This window comes from Charadrius vociferus, unplaced genomic scaffold, assembly GCF_000708025.1.
Source record: "Charadrius vociferus isolate BGI_N301 unplaced genomic scaffold, ASM70802v2 scaffold78, whole genome shotgun sequence".
Classification (NCBI taxonomy): domain Eukaryota; kingdom Metazoa; phylum Chordata; class Aves; order Charadriiformes; family Charadriidae; genus Charadrius; species Charadrius vociferus.
In genome coordinates this window covers 2,856,407-2,871,546 of record NW_009649927.1, presented here as the reverse complement: position 1 = coordinate 2,871,546, position 15,140 = coordinate 2,856,407, and the positions used below count along the sequence as shown (strand labels likewise).

General features: G+C 37.4%; 1 protein-coding gene across 1 annotated transcript in view; it reads left to right on the top strand.

Moving 5' to 3' along the window:
• Positions 1 to 15,140, top strand: part of ARID4B (AT rich interactive domain 4B (RBP1-like)) — a 94,794-nt gene that overhangs the window by 26,640 nt on the left and 53,014 nt on the right. The window contains exons 2-5 of the mRNA XM_009891151.1: positions 4,258 to 4,368; positions 9,080 to 9,145; positions 9,750 to 9,840; positions 14,203 to 14,282. Coding sequence (XP_009889453.1) covers positions 4,258 to 4,368; positions 9,080 to 9,145; positions 9,750 to 9,840; positions 14,203 to 14,282 — 348 coding nt within the window. The remainder of the gene's footprint in view (positions 1 to 4,257; positions 4,369 to 9,079; positions 9,146 to 9,749; positions 9,841 to 14,202; positions 14,283 to 15,140) is intronic.

The window sequence follows — 15,140 nt, the reverse complement described above, 5'->3', positions numbered from 1 at the left end:
GGCGGCCGCCTGTGCCCGGCGGCTGGGAGGGGGGTGCCCGTCTGCTCTTCTGCTCGCCCTACGGAGGTAAATAAAATCACCCGGGCTCTGGTTTCCTGCGGCAGCTCTGTCGGAGCTAGAGCATCGAACCCGGTGGCTGCGGCTCGTTGATGAGCTGCTCGAACGGCTGGTAACGTTCACCTTTCAGTTGTCAGCATCCCGCTTCAGCGAGCGCCAGGGAAGGGCTCGTCCCAGCCTCTTCCCAAAGCAGCTCTTCCGTGCCCCCGGCCTGGCCGCAGCCCCACGCTCCCCAGGGAGCGAGGCCCCGGTACAGCCCTCCACCGGTTTTCCTTTGGAGAAGGAGCTCGGTCTCCCCTTACCGCCCAGCAGAGCCTGCTCCCCTTCTGGTAGCCTGGCCTCAGCCAATAATGCAAACAAAATAGTGATCCCTCCTGTAAGCGCCTGGTTGGCGCGTGGTTTCAATGAGGATCTTAAATACCAGTCTTCTGCCAATAGTTTAAAAAAAAAAAAAAGGTGAACATAGAGATAACCATCAGCTTCACTTTTCCCTTTCTTCTTCCTGTGTGCACAGAAAGAGTTTTGGAGAGTAGAGACATAGAAACATTGAGAGAGGAAATCTGGGCTGTATATTGAAGCTGCTGTGAATGAAAGAAGTTAATGATACTGTTATAAATGAATGGTGACCTGTGCTGGGCATACTTTTCAGTTTTCCGGTTGAGCAAAAGTTTATTGATGGTTTTATGTATTATATGCTACTGAGAAGACGATTGTTATCTACAAATTATAAAGTGCAAGAGATTATGTTCAGATATAAAATATAAATGCAAATTCAGATTACCTTATGTTTTAAAATAAAATGAAGGCTGAAACTGCAGCCATTGGAGACAGCAACATAGAAGGCTAGTAGAGTTGTCTCAAAACGAAGTCTTTAATAATTTTAAGAAGCTAAGAACTTTTTATTGTAGGATAGTCCAATGTTGTGTCTCCCCCTTCCCCTTAAAGACCGTTGCAGTGCTTCTTGTTAGGATAATTTCAATATGCTTGTAATACGTTTTCCAAGATTACTGAATCATGTTCTCAGATTTTAGCTGCATTTTAACATACTATTTTTTTCTGGTGACCTGCACTGAAAAGCAAGTCAAGAATAAAAACAAATACTGCCACAGCATGTCAAAATTACGTAGTCAAAGATACATTCACTCTTGAGTGTAAGGGTATCTATTAAATGACGTAAGCACAAAGCAGAGAAGGAGTAACAGAAAAGTAAAAATAGCTGTATAGTTATTTTTAATCTCTCTCTAATTTTGGTGAAATTGAATAAAGCATGCTTGAGAACAGGTGACTCATTTAGAGTTGGTGAAAATGACAAAGTCGTGGTGAGGGTTATCTGAAATTAATGCCAGACTTTGATCGTTACTGTTTACTTTTCTAGTTCGCATTCTCTATAATGCATCACATCTTGCTGGTTGTTTTAACTTACTGCTTTCAGCTGATACTATCAGTCAGAATGAGGGAAGCATTTTGAAAATTTCAGTTAAGTGATTTGGGAAAAAAAAGCCCACATGATTTGTGTTTCAATGGAATAATAAAATTGCAGAAAAAAAATCTGAAGATTTCTGCTGAAGTTTTCACATGGTTATTTTAAAATGTATAATGATTTGTAGTGGTAATTAAAGAAATGCATTTCATTGGTATAGATTTTCCTCTCAAAAGGCATTCCGTACTGCATTTTTAGTAAACATACCTACAGTGGTAAGCAAATGGTCCATATGTTTGCTATTCTTTGAAGTTACTTTGCTTACAATGGTAAATATTAACTAATTCCAGTGAAAGGAGTTAGCTATTGTAAAAGTAACTTGAGGAGTTTTAGGCTAGGGATTGAAATTAACTTATGTGGTAGAAACAAGAATCAGTTCTTAAAGATGTTTGTTCTTCAAATGAATATTCTTTTTGGAAGGAGTTTTTAAAAATAAGCCACAGTAGTGATAAAGTAATTACTAATATTGGTGATTTTACGTTTAATAAGAATTTAAAATTCTGTTTTAAAGTTTGGTTGTTGACTTGCCTGTTCCTCTGCCGTAAACTTCCAAATAGTCAAAGACCAGAGCTTCAGATTGTCTTGGTTCCCAGTACTGCAGACTTTTTTTTTTTTTAAATGTTCATTAGTAGTGAAGAAAAAGTGTCCTTTGTTTTCTATAAGTTAAACTTAGCATTCTGAGTTGGTCTTTGAGATAATTTGTTTGGCTGTATAGGAAGGTATTGACTAATACTGCCACAACCAGCTCTTGAAGTGTTTGTTTGTAGGAGAATTCTAGCTATGTGCATTTGTGTGGACCCATCTGGGATCTGTCTGTCTTGTTTAAGTAATCTCAATACTCCACGCTTTCTTTTAAGTTTGGAAGATCAACTATCATGAAAGACTGTCAACATTGTAGTGCTGAAGGAGTTACTTCACTAAAGAGTGGGGAGAGCAGGAGGGATGCTCCCCTCTTAGAGCTTTACTGACTTTGCAAGATCGTTGATTTCCCCTGTTCAAATTTATGTTGTGTGAAGCATCCACTACTTGGTACACTCTACTGCGAGTACTAAGCAAAATCAAGTTTATCACCACGAGTCCCTGTTTCAGCATCCTTTGAAGTGCAGTAAGAGAAAAGCATTGCAGCCTGCCTTGAAGGCAAGTACATTTACACTGTTAGCCAAGCAAGGATGAATGAATTTCAGAATCCCAATGTTATTAACAGATACTTTGTTAATCTCTTTTGGGTTTTGTTCCTAAGTCTGGAGTAGGAATGGATATGTGTTCATGGATATACTATTACCAGCGTAGTATATCCTACTACTCTGTATGCAGTCACACACCATGCATGCAGAGAGACAAAGGAATTCATTAGAGCATTCGTGTTTCTGATGATCTTAACAAGTGCAGGTTGATAACAGTTTTCTAGTACTCTGAAATATATTCTATTACCTGAAAATGAGAAGTAGACTTGAACAGAATCAAGAATCATTAATACAGAGTTAACACTGTGGCATCTCATGTCTCTTAATTTCAAGTTTTGCAAAACTTAAATTTCTGAAAAATCATGCACCGAAGCATTCAGGTACTTACTTGCATGTCTTTACTTCTGATGTATTGCAGCTGGAAACAGCCATTGGGAATTACCTGATTCTGAGTGCAAGCACCTCAGTATCAAATAGTAGCTCTGAGACCTGTGAAGGAGGTTATATCCGTATTCTTTCCACAGAGAGCCTGGATGTGCCAGAGGTGCCCCTTGTAAGCTGTGTTTGAATCCGTAGAGGTGCAGAAACATGATGTGGGCTTAGACAAGGCCTTAGATCTCCCTTCGCAGCTCTTGTTGGTGGCTGCATGGAAACGTTTTGCAGCTCTTGGAGACATACCTCACTCCTGTTGCTCGTCACCCTCTGCCTTCTCTCTTCCGACCCACGTTCTATGAAGTGACAGCGAGGTGGTTCAGATATCTAGAATCTCCTCCCCCAGATTACACTGGGAGAGGTTGAGTGAGAGAACGTGGACCTCCTTTGAAGGAACAGAGCCTTCACGAGCTCACTCTGCATACTAATTGGATACATGTTCTCCTCCTACCCCCAAAACCACCTATTTCCCTCTTCTATTTCTTGTTTCCCTATTTGGGTGTCACCTGTGTTCCTCTGATGCTTGTTACAGACCCTTGTCTTTTGTCTGGGCCCTTCATCTTTGTTGTGCGTTTATCCTACTGTTATTCTCCTACTGTACTCTGCCCCTCAGGCTGCTCTTCTGGTGAGTGCCTGCCTATATAATTTACTTTATTCAAAAGCGAAAAAGCAAAGTCTCTTCAGAGTTGTTCTACTTGCTAATGAAAAATGAACCTTAATTATTTGAGGGAAATAAACACCCGTGTCATCATGGAAACTCATTAGATCTTGAGGCAATTAAAGGATAAGGTAGAACGCTTGGTTGGCCTTCACCATTGAAGCAGAACTGGCCATCTACTGTGTCTTCAGATGGTGCAGATGTTGAAGGCTTATGTGGTGCCTGTTGCAGACAACTGTGGTATCAGTTTATTATATTTATGGTAGTCATTGTGCGAGCTTAGTGTTGCATTCTGTGTTTCTATTGCTGTGATCTACATAATGGTGTCACGTTAAGTTTTATTGGGCTGTTTTGTAATGCTCTGTCCACAAAAGCTCATGAGACCATGGTAGCTATATTGCCAGTAGCCAGTAAATAAAAACCGGTTGTTTTCCTTTCTGTTCCAGGCCATTGATGAGCCTCCCTATCTCACAGTGGGCACTGATGTGAGTGCGAAGTATAGAGGAGCCTTCTGTGAAGCCAAGATCAAGACAGCAAAAAGACTTGTCAAAGTCAAGGTATGTGGTTTTCCTGCAAACACTTTTTTTTGGGGGGAGGGGGGAGGGGAAGTGATCAATGTTAAATGTGAAACTTCTTTATAGTCTCAGGACAACTAAGAGGCTGTCCTTTCCTTGGAGGCTGGGAGAGTAGTCTTTGAAACAACATGAAGCTTATTTTTGTTGGGAGGGGACCCACCCCCTGGCAATTAAATGTTCTGTTTCTTTCACTGCTTTGCCATCTGCTTGCATCCAGTATTTGTGGCCTTCAATACCATAGGCTGACCTTAAAGTAATTGATCAAAATATGACAAATGCAGGCTTATGTATGGGAGAACATTATCAGAAAATGGCTAAAACTCCTCAAAGTAGGTTTAATATGCTTTCTTTTACTCCAGGAGCACAGGTCACTACTGTTTAGCAGTGTCAACTAGATAATGCTTCCAGGATAAGGTGAAACCCTGCTGTCTTCCAACAAAGACTTGGCATATTGGAGTCCTACGGAATAGCAAGCAGGAGATCTCACCTAATCTGTATGATGACTAGTTAATGACTGAATGAATCAATATAAGGTACATGGAGCACAAATAAAAATTGTGGTGAGGGAATACACGAGATACATTTTAACATCCCTTGGAAATTTAAAGTATCATTTCTAGAAATAGAGAACAATGCTTGGCCTTGTTTTTAGTATATAGTAAGTCTACACTGCAAAATTGCCTGTTTGGATAATGTTGCCCTAAAAGCTTCTAATGTGGGAGCAGGTACTTTTTTTCTGCTCTGCCTCTTAACCTCATACAGAAACATAACAGAGCAAGGATCAAAAGCACTTACGAAAAATAAATTAGGTTGTTGCTCTGCAACAGAGTTATAGTGGCAGACTATTTTTCTTATATTTACTGTAAATATAAGTGAAAATGTGTGAACTGTGAGTGGTGATAACCTGTTACAGAAGAGCTTCCATTATAAACTGTCATGCATTGGTTGAAACTGTCCTCATGCTATGGCTGATTTTTGGCTATAGTATGCATGAGGGAGAGAGCAGGCTATCTCCAAAAGCCCTGGTGGGAAGGACTATTGTCGCTTATTTGATAATAATGTTAACTATAACAAGAAGATATTAGGTTTAAATCTGACATCTTTAAGAAGCTTTTAGAACAAATTAGTGCTCTTTTCATTAGTCATAACTCTTAACAGCATCAGCTGCCCTATGCTTTACAGCACCATTGAGTATAAGCGACTCAGTGTTGTTATTTAAGCCGTTAAGTATCAGTGGTTAAGCACAGGAATTGTGTTTTGCCTATATCAGTGAAATCTTAACTCCTTTCAGCTCTTCAGAGGGCTTTTAGCCCACCTTCTTAGATGGCCACTTGTACTTAAGGTTGTTTTTTCCATTAATAAGTATTTTCTTATGGGTTTATTACTTGCAGTTTGGTCACTGCAATGTTTTGCAGAAAGATCTTGAAATGAAATGGAATAGCATTTTTAGTGTAAGTTGTTTGTGGAGGCAGTGCCTAAAGCTGTGTGTGTGTGTTGCTTTGTAATGTGATTTGTGGTTGAGTTTGGGGTGTTTTGTGTGTGTGTGAGGTGTGAGTGCAGTAACAATATCTTTTTTACGGGAACATATGTGGAACGTTGTTCCCTAAACTCAATAATGACCCCTTGATTTTCTCTAAAAGTCTTTTCAGCTCTTTCTGGCACATGCAGACTTTCCCCAGTATTAGCTCTAACCAAGATTCTTATTATCGGGTGTACTTTCTCTGGAATTTTGGTAGTTTATCTATTGCTTTTATTTTCCACTTGTTTAGCAGTTTCTTCTGGCCCCAATATATTTTATGCTCTAGTCTCCTAGAACTACTAAAGGAAAAGGAAAGTCAGTTAACTTCATAACATCAACTTTAGTTTGAAGCTTTCATTTAAGTTTTATAACTAGATGCTCTGTTGAGAAAGGAGAGTGGCAACAAAATTTTTTCAATATGGAGTATGTCATCTTCAGGCAAGTAAAACACATTTAATTGTGTCTCCTTTTACCTGCTTTCTTCTGTCAAATTCTGCTTCCTAGAATATTTTGAGGCATACCTTCATAATAACTTTTCAATCACCAGTATAATTTAATAACTATTAAATTTAATGCAAGTGCTATGTGTTTATCATTTCAGGATCAATAAATAGGTTCTGCATTACACAGTTTAGCAGTCTTTGGCAGGTGCTGTACATGGTACATAATTTTGCATTAACAATGTAACTACATTACACACTCTGTTGTGGAAAGTGGTAGAACTTAAGATTTGCCTGGACTTGTGAAAAGTATTGAAGGCAATACGAATTTGACTAAAGGGCAAGACTTTCAGTGTTAGAAGAGTGGTAGTCCACTTCATAGGATCTGTTCAAGCTTTTCTTAGAGAGCTATTTAAGCCAGTTTATTTTGGCAGTGTCTCCTAAAACAATTAGCACTATCATGCACACCCACTTGTGTTTGGGCACCCTCCACAGCAGATTCAGAAGAAACTGTTTTCTATGTAGGTCTTTGTTACCAGGACTGTCTTTTCAGGATGGTGAAGAAAGGGGAAATTCTAACTGAATCTAAACAGGTTGATGATGTACTGAATGTCTTAATCTTTTGCCTGAGACAGAAAGGATCCACACTGACAAATACTATGGGATTTAAAACCCACACTAATAAAAACTGACATCACTTTTCTCCGCTTCAAGAAAGGCCAGTGGTGTCACGCTAAGTTTGGAGTTCGAATATTTCTATTAATTTCTATTAACCAGTATTTTTTTTGAGCGCATATGAATATCTCAAGAAGCAAAAACTGTTGGTATCAAAAATCTCCCCCAAAAGAGTCAAAACCCCAAGGCATCTTTAAAAAGAAAAACCATTCTGGAATGCACAATAGCAATTTGCTCTGTTTACCTTTCATCATGCTACATTGCAGCTGGCTCATGGTTTTGGATAGAGTTCCTTTTTGCTGTAAAATATATTTAAGATAATTACAGAAAATAAATAAAACCAGATGTCTCTGAATCAGAATTGATGTACTGGATGTTTCATATGAGCCAGTAGTGACCACAGGTTTCGGATTAATTTGTATCTGAACAGAACTTTTGATTTCTAGATAAATCCCCCAAAGAGAGGAATAAATACCTGTATCTGTCAGGCTGAAGTTCAGAAGGGTAGTCTTTGCTCAGTTAATTCCTAGCCTGAGTCTTTTGTCTGGCTTTCAGGTTACAAAGTATGATTTTGTATGTGTGACGGACAGAAAGTACGATGCATGGCAATATGTATTGCTGTGGTTCTAACAGAAGATTGACAAGATGATTGTTTCATGAAGTAGCACTTAGGAGGCAGTAAAGCGTTTTAGTGCATTTGTTTTCTTATCAGCCGGTCAAGGTAGGCTCTCTTTAGTCCTTGTTGTAGGTGCTGTTCTCACTGCTTCCTCCTTTCAAGGTTTATGAAACTCCTTAAACTCTCCTTCTGAGGAGACTAAGTAGGAGAATTGGTGTTAGAGAGTGCTGTTGTTCTGAAGGAAATTTTGCGATTGCTGTGTATTATGGAGAAACTCTCAACAATAGTGGGAACATAACATTGGGTACACTCGTGAACCAAGTCCTTGGATTTAATGTAGGATTGCTGTAGTTGAGAGTTACTATTACATGGCTGAATCTCACATTACATTCTTACTTACTGTGAATATTAAATAAAATATCATATACTTAAACCAAGTGAGTGTGTTCTGGTGAACATTAGAGCATGATTTGTGTGTGTTAATAAAAATGTATGTATGTACATAAAGTGTAATGCCAGAATTTTCTGTTTCCCTGAATTTTAAAACCAGAGTGAACCAGAGTGGAAATAAAACTTCAGGTGTAATTGATAGGAGGATCCTTTGACTTTCAGTGTGACCAAGTTAATTTTGAGGGAAATGAATTGTGAATATCTGTAGCATCTGATACAGATAACTTAATCATGATTAAGTTTGAATTTCCAGACCTTTTTTTTTTTTTTCTTTTCTGAGGACAGCTTGTGTAGGATTAAAGACACAGCCCGTGACATGGGGAAGATACCTGCAAAAAATACTTACAGGATTTACTTATTCCAGTGTTGAAAGACTGAAAAGTTAGCCATCTGTACATTTACTTCCAATTAACTAGCAGCGTGTAGGCTGGGCTGACATTAACTGAAAGGCCATTTGGGTTGTTCATTTTGTTCAGTTGACAGTAGCGTCCTGTACTTTTTTTGTGTGAGTCTTTGAGCCATGAGTAAGGGAAATGCATTTTAATAAGCAAAAGCAAAAGACCCTATGATAGAGGTCCTAAACCCGTTTGATTTCAGAGCATTGAAGTACAAATGTTTCTTAAAAATTATTCATGCTCAGAACTCTTGAAATTTTCTCCTTTCTTGGTGTGGTACTAGAGCAGTACAATTCAAATCAGTAAGAGAACAGCAGAGATCGTTTTGAGCCATTCGACATTGTTCGTAAACTGTTTGTGACTTCCTTTGGAGGTAATGGTTCTATTCTGAAAGATAAAAAATGTTTTAAAAGTTTTGATGACTAAGAAATTTTCTCCTCATATTTCTAAAATACATAAATGAAACACAGTTTTCAGCAAGTGGCCTGATTATGGTGACTAACTGTAACATGAGAGTAAGAGAAGGGCTATTGATATCTGCATGTGCTTATGCTGCTCGATTGTATCAAGTGATTGTCAGTTGAATTATATTTTTTAGGTAACTTTTAGACATGATTCTTCAACAGTGGAAGTGCAGGATGACCACATAAAGGGTCCCTTAAAGGTAATATTTTATTTTTTTTACATTTTGCTAACACTTTGAAAGGCATTCTTTTTCAGTATTTGACGTAAATGTGTATATGCAGTATGGGGTGAAAGTGGAAGGTTGAGTTTATTACGCAGGCCAGATAGGATCACAAAGCATATAAGGTAATGCTGCAAAGCTGGAGTTAGTATACTCTTCATGCTAACTTTTTCCTTTGTACTTAAAGGGGATGCAGCATACAGGCTGATGCAAGCCTCTTTGTTCTTTTTGGCCTTAAAGCTAAGAAGTTTGGCTGGCTCTGATTTTCAGTCACTGTTGCTTTGGAAAACTCAGCTGGAGGATTTGATGGGCAAGCTCTTATACAAGAGAATGACATCACTCAAATTGGTTCTTGTTCCCCACCTGCTGGCAGGAAATAATCAGCTCTGTTAGTTGGCTTATTTTAGCGGAATGAATGAAAGAAGTTTTGAGGGCTACAAATATATTCAAGTGAAACTGGAAAAGTATGGTATATTTCACATAGAAATAAGTTAGAAATTAACTCTGTTTGCTAAATACAAAAGTGTTAACTTCATTGTCTGTTTTAGAAGCTCTCCAGTGCTAAGTGGCTTTTGTATTTTAGGTAGGAACTGTTGTGGAAGTGAAGAATCCGGATGGAACATACCAGGAAGCAGTTATCAACAAATTAACAGATGCAAGTTGGTACACTGTAGGTAAGAGAAACAGTTATGTATTTGAATAAAACCTGTGACTTAAAGATAAGCCTGTGACCCGGACGTGTCTTAAGCGTGGTGACAGGTATTTTTTTGGACGTGCTTAAATATTCAAAATTTGTGTAAAAAAAACCCAAACAAAACAACCCTAAAACTAAACTATTTATTTTGTTTTTTTAAAAGAAACTACCCCCAACAATGAGAAATTGGGACCCCAAATAAAGACCTGGTGAATTGATCTGTAATTGGTAACTGCTTCTCAGATATTTAATATACTATTGTTAAATAGGCTGAAGCAAAGTATGCTGTCATACTTCCTTTAAAAAGGAAAATAAGCGCTTTTAAAACACAAGTTGCAATGCTTGTTTTTTCCTGGTCTTGGACTTAGCCCTGATAACAGCTGCTGTAAAACCAGACATAGTGTATTTTTAAGAAAGTCTTTTCATTTTCCCTATTTTCTAATGTGACATTTCAGACTTTAGATGATGTATCCACATGTCCCACATGCCCACAAGCAAATACAGCTTTTTTTTTTTCCTTCAAATGTTTTTTAAAGGCTTTATATACCTGGGTTTACTCTTTGATGCTACATACCAGTAGATCAGTCTGTCTTGGGGAAAACTGGTCAACTGTAGAACGATAACATATATTCCAGCTACGCACTGGTAGTCGTAAAGGTACTACAGGAAATGTTTTGATTCTTAAGAAACTCCATATTCCTTTCCTTGGCAGATAACTGGGACATGGGAAGATGAAGACCAGGTCTTGAAAGAACCTTAGTAAGACTTAGTTGTTTTGAGATAGTAGGCGTTGTTATTGATAAAGTGATGTTGATCAGGAAAAGACTAACTTTCCCTAGTCATAGTCCTTCTAGAAAGGAAAAGAGCTGTAAGTTAGGTAAGACCTTCCAGATGAGTGTTGCAGAAAATATACCTGTTTTCTTGTTGGAGAGAAGTATCATGTATGAGTAAAGGAGAGACCAGGCTAGGATGGGGTGAAACATGAGGTATAAAGACAAGAATTAACATTATAGATAGTGTTTTGGTAATTAATATAGGAATGTATCAGATATGACAGCTTTTAAGAACAAAATGGTATAACTGGTATTAGAACTAACTATGTTATATGTATATGTTTATGCTTCTGGGAAAGCGTGAGGTTAGCAGTTTTGCAAGAAGAAGAAGATAGGCTTCCATGCAGATTAAGTTTTGAAGGTAGCTGTCATAGAGTTGCAGTCTGTAAGTCAAAGTAGACGTCTGTCAAAAATCCTGAACTTGAGAAATAGGAAGAGGAGATCTAAGAGTTGAGACTGAAAACTGTATTTTGTAGATAAAAGTGGACAAAATTGTATTGACCTTGCAGAATCATTAAAAATAGCACAGCTGCTGGCTGTGTAATGCACTTTGAGAGAAAAGTGACTCTAGCAGTGGATGATTAGAATAATCTTTGTCAGGAGGGTGAGTGGAATGAGGCTGAAATTATCTTTACAGACAGTGATGATGTTGCAGATCTGAGTGAAGCCCTACTTCTGAGGGGTAGTTGCCATTTACCCAATTTCAGAATTAGCACACGTCTTCACCAGCGGAATTATCTAATGTTGTACTAGCACTTGTTGAGAAGTATTTAATTACTTGCATTGTTAATGATTTTGTGAATAAAATTACTATGATTTGGTCAAAAACTTTGTGAAGCGACAGATAGATCAGAAGTTGTTACTCAAGACCATTTATGCCACTGCAGTAGTGGTATGTAGAATTTAGAGGAATAACCAGTTCGGGGCTGCTTGAGAACTCTTTTAACACTGAAGTACGGACAAGGTTGCTTTAAGAACATCCCTGTCTGTCTTATATTCGCAAGATGTTGTTTGAATAGAAATTGTACATCACTTTGTTTATATGTCCTGTTTGGTGCTACTACTTTCCTACCAAAGGAAGATAGGAACTAAATTAAATTTAAAAAAACCCCAAGTCGTATAGCCTTTTAAAATTAGTGTAGCACAGTTGTATAAATACATGAAGTGCCTGTGGTTTATTTGCCTGTCCTATAAAAATTCCTCAAAAAACTCAAGGTATTCCAATCCTGGTAAATAGGTACTGTTTCGTCATTCATATAAATGTGTCTTTAGAAAGTTTAAGTAATATTCTTAACATTTAACTCTCTGTTTACTGTGAGGAAAAAAAAATCATAGGATTTTTTGCTTTAGTAGAAGTGCAGAATTGTGCATGTTCAAAAGTAGTCTTATCCCCTTCTGCACTTTTTTTGTCATTATATTGCTTTCAGAATTCAGCGTGGTTTTATTTGCATTAGGTTGCCACTTTTTTCCTTTTCCTTGCACTTTCAGAATAGGTGTTTTTAAATGTGTTACGCTCCTGTACATCTGTTCAGTAGATTGTTTTGAGGATGTTCCGTTAGATTAGAATGTCATATGCATTACAGCCATATGTGCTATGCTGCCACGCAGGTCTTTCAGGGAGGTGAAGCTTTTCCTTTGAGTGTATTCATGTTATGGAACAAGATTAACAATCCCTCTGGCAAGGAAGAGGCCACAAGCAGATTACCACACAGGATACATAACGTGGCTACCTACCTAGCTCTGAATAGGTTTACCTCTGTTGTAGTCAGCTTATCCCTTGAAGGGGATAGATATTTATTTTTTTTTTTTTAAATCTCTCATTATGTAAGGAGACTGTTATGTTAATTAACACAAACTGAATTAGGAACCTGCTGCCTTCTACTTCACTTAACCAAGGGGGGGGCTTAATTATGTGTTGATCGTTAGAGATGCAGCTCCAGATCTGTGTGTTTTGTGCAGTTTTTCCCCGTGATACTTTTCAACAAATTTTGAAGTGGCAGATGTGCATCTATAACTGATATTTTATCACTAAACAGTACTCAACAATTATTGTAGTATAAAACACGGACTGGGGAATGGTAGTCACAAGGGGAAGTTTGTTCATCAACAGTACTGAATGTAGGGATGAAAAGTTCTCAGAACTAGGTAAAACTTAGTTTCATATCAAAAAAATGCTAGTCAAGAATTTTATCTACCTTGTTGCTTTTTGTATATTTTTATTTCAATTAGTAATTGTTGAAAATAGAGCATAGCACTCACTATCTGAAAGCCAAACGTGGCTGAAAATTAATCTCTCTTATCTTGCCAGGCATCTTCTACTGGTTGAAAGTCATTCTCTTAACAGTGTTATTTTTGACTCCTATTTGTGAAAGTGTTTACATATTTTTAGTTTTCTACCATCTGATTGAATTCTAATGAAACTGACAGAGTCAGGCTTGGCAGTACTGTTGATGGACAGAAAAGAAGATTTGAGTGAAGGTGAAAGAGATGTTAAGAAGTTGCTGAAACTTTTAACTTTCAATGTAATATTTTAATCTAATCTTGGGGTTGTTTCCATGCCCACAAAAGTCTTCAAGGTCACTGCAGTGTGGGGACAAGAACATAATTGTTATCACTGTTGAGGAGGGGAGAGGAAGTCAGTTCTTGTCTCACGGAACAGTGCAAGCATAGCCCAAGAGTTGAAACTTGTCACCAGGTTTTCAGCCATTATGTACCTGTAGAAGACTGGACGAAAGCTTAGTTTTTATTTGACCAGTTTATCAGCTTCTGAAGATCCCACCTTGAATGTGTACAGTGCATTTCAGGATTCAAAAGGATAAAGTATGTAACTGAAGCCAACTGTATTATGAACTTGTTTCCAGTTGACCTAGTGATAGCAGAGGTAGCAGAAAGTCTGGAAACCAGGAGCTCCACAGTTCTCTCGCTACGGCTGGTTTTGATGGTTGTCTGCACTTTGACAATTGTCATCTTTCTTAGGCTGATATCACTGTTGTTTTATAGCGTAGTTGAATGAAATCAGTAGAGAAAGATGTTGAACTTTCATACAATGTTAAACTGTAACATTTTTTTCAAAATGTACATTTATGCTTCTCTGTAGTATAAGCATAGCTTCCATTTGTAGGAAGTTATTGTAGGAGTTCTGGGTATGTAATAAAATTCTGTAAAAATTGGAAATGCTTGAAGGATAGTTTTTCAATTCTAGCTTGCGTTGATTTTTAATTTTGTGTCCCGATCCATGAATTGTCTGCTCAACTACTGATTACTTAAGATTCCATTTAACATACACCAGTATGGAGTAGCTACGGTGAGATGGCAGCTTATATATTTGGTCGATCTGTGCAAGTGCTTTACTGAATATGCAGCAGTATCCAGGTACGGCTTTGGTTTAAGGACTGGCTACAGGAATATATATCTCATTCTTTCTGACACCTAAATCAATCACTTACTGATATCCTGATTTTAAAAAAAAAATATTTTTTTTTCTTGCCTCACTTCTTACCTGCTGACAGTGTTTGATGATGGTGATGAGAAGACTCTGAGACGCTCTTTCCTATGTTTAAAAGGAGAAAGACATTTTGCTGAAAGCGAGGTAACTGAAGAATATTTTTATATGACAACTTTTTATTTAGAAAAAATTAAAAGTGATATTTTTGGTACCTCAGTCTTCAGTATGTTATGTACATCCATGCTACTAAAATGGGAATTATGTGAAATACAGACTACAGGGCCTGGTTTATTCTTTTTTAAAATCAAGAAATACAATTAAATTTCACCAAATAGTGTAAGTTAAGAAATAAAATCAGCATTTCGTATTTTGCATTTTTATATTATTAATGGCTCCTAGGTTGTAGATCACACAAAAAAACCTGCGATCACACAACTACTTTGCTCTATATAAAGAAATTGACTAAGTATTCATTGGAAAAAATAAAAATGTGGTATATGAAAAAATTAATGTACAACTAATTAAGTTCTGATGGATTTTAGGTAGATGATCAAATCGAATTTTTAATAGCTGCTATACTTGAAAGATCAGTACTTTTCTTTTTTAAAAGGCAAACTATAAGTTGCTGTTACCTGTTAATTTGGAGACACCAGTATTTTGAAGCTGGTTCATGTCTTAGAGGTAACTTGCATGTTAAAAGTATGCAGAAGTTTGTAGCAACTTTCAAGTAGTTGAAATTTCAGTATGAGGGTTATTCCTTCTCATTGTGTAACACAATCTGGAATGATGGGCAGATTTATGTAAACATGTTAGCTTATTGGAAAGCTACTGAAGACAAGTTTTTTTTTTGTTTTCTCTCTGCATAAATATGCTTTATTATTGTAGTCAGCTGAGCTTGTTGCCTGCTTACTGCATTCTTGTGAAGGTTCAGATACCTTCTAGAATCCTAAGTCATGATTAGATACATGTAAAAAAGAGAGCCTAATTAGATGCCTAAATCTG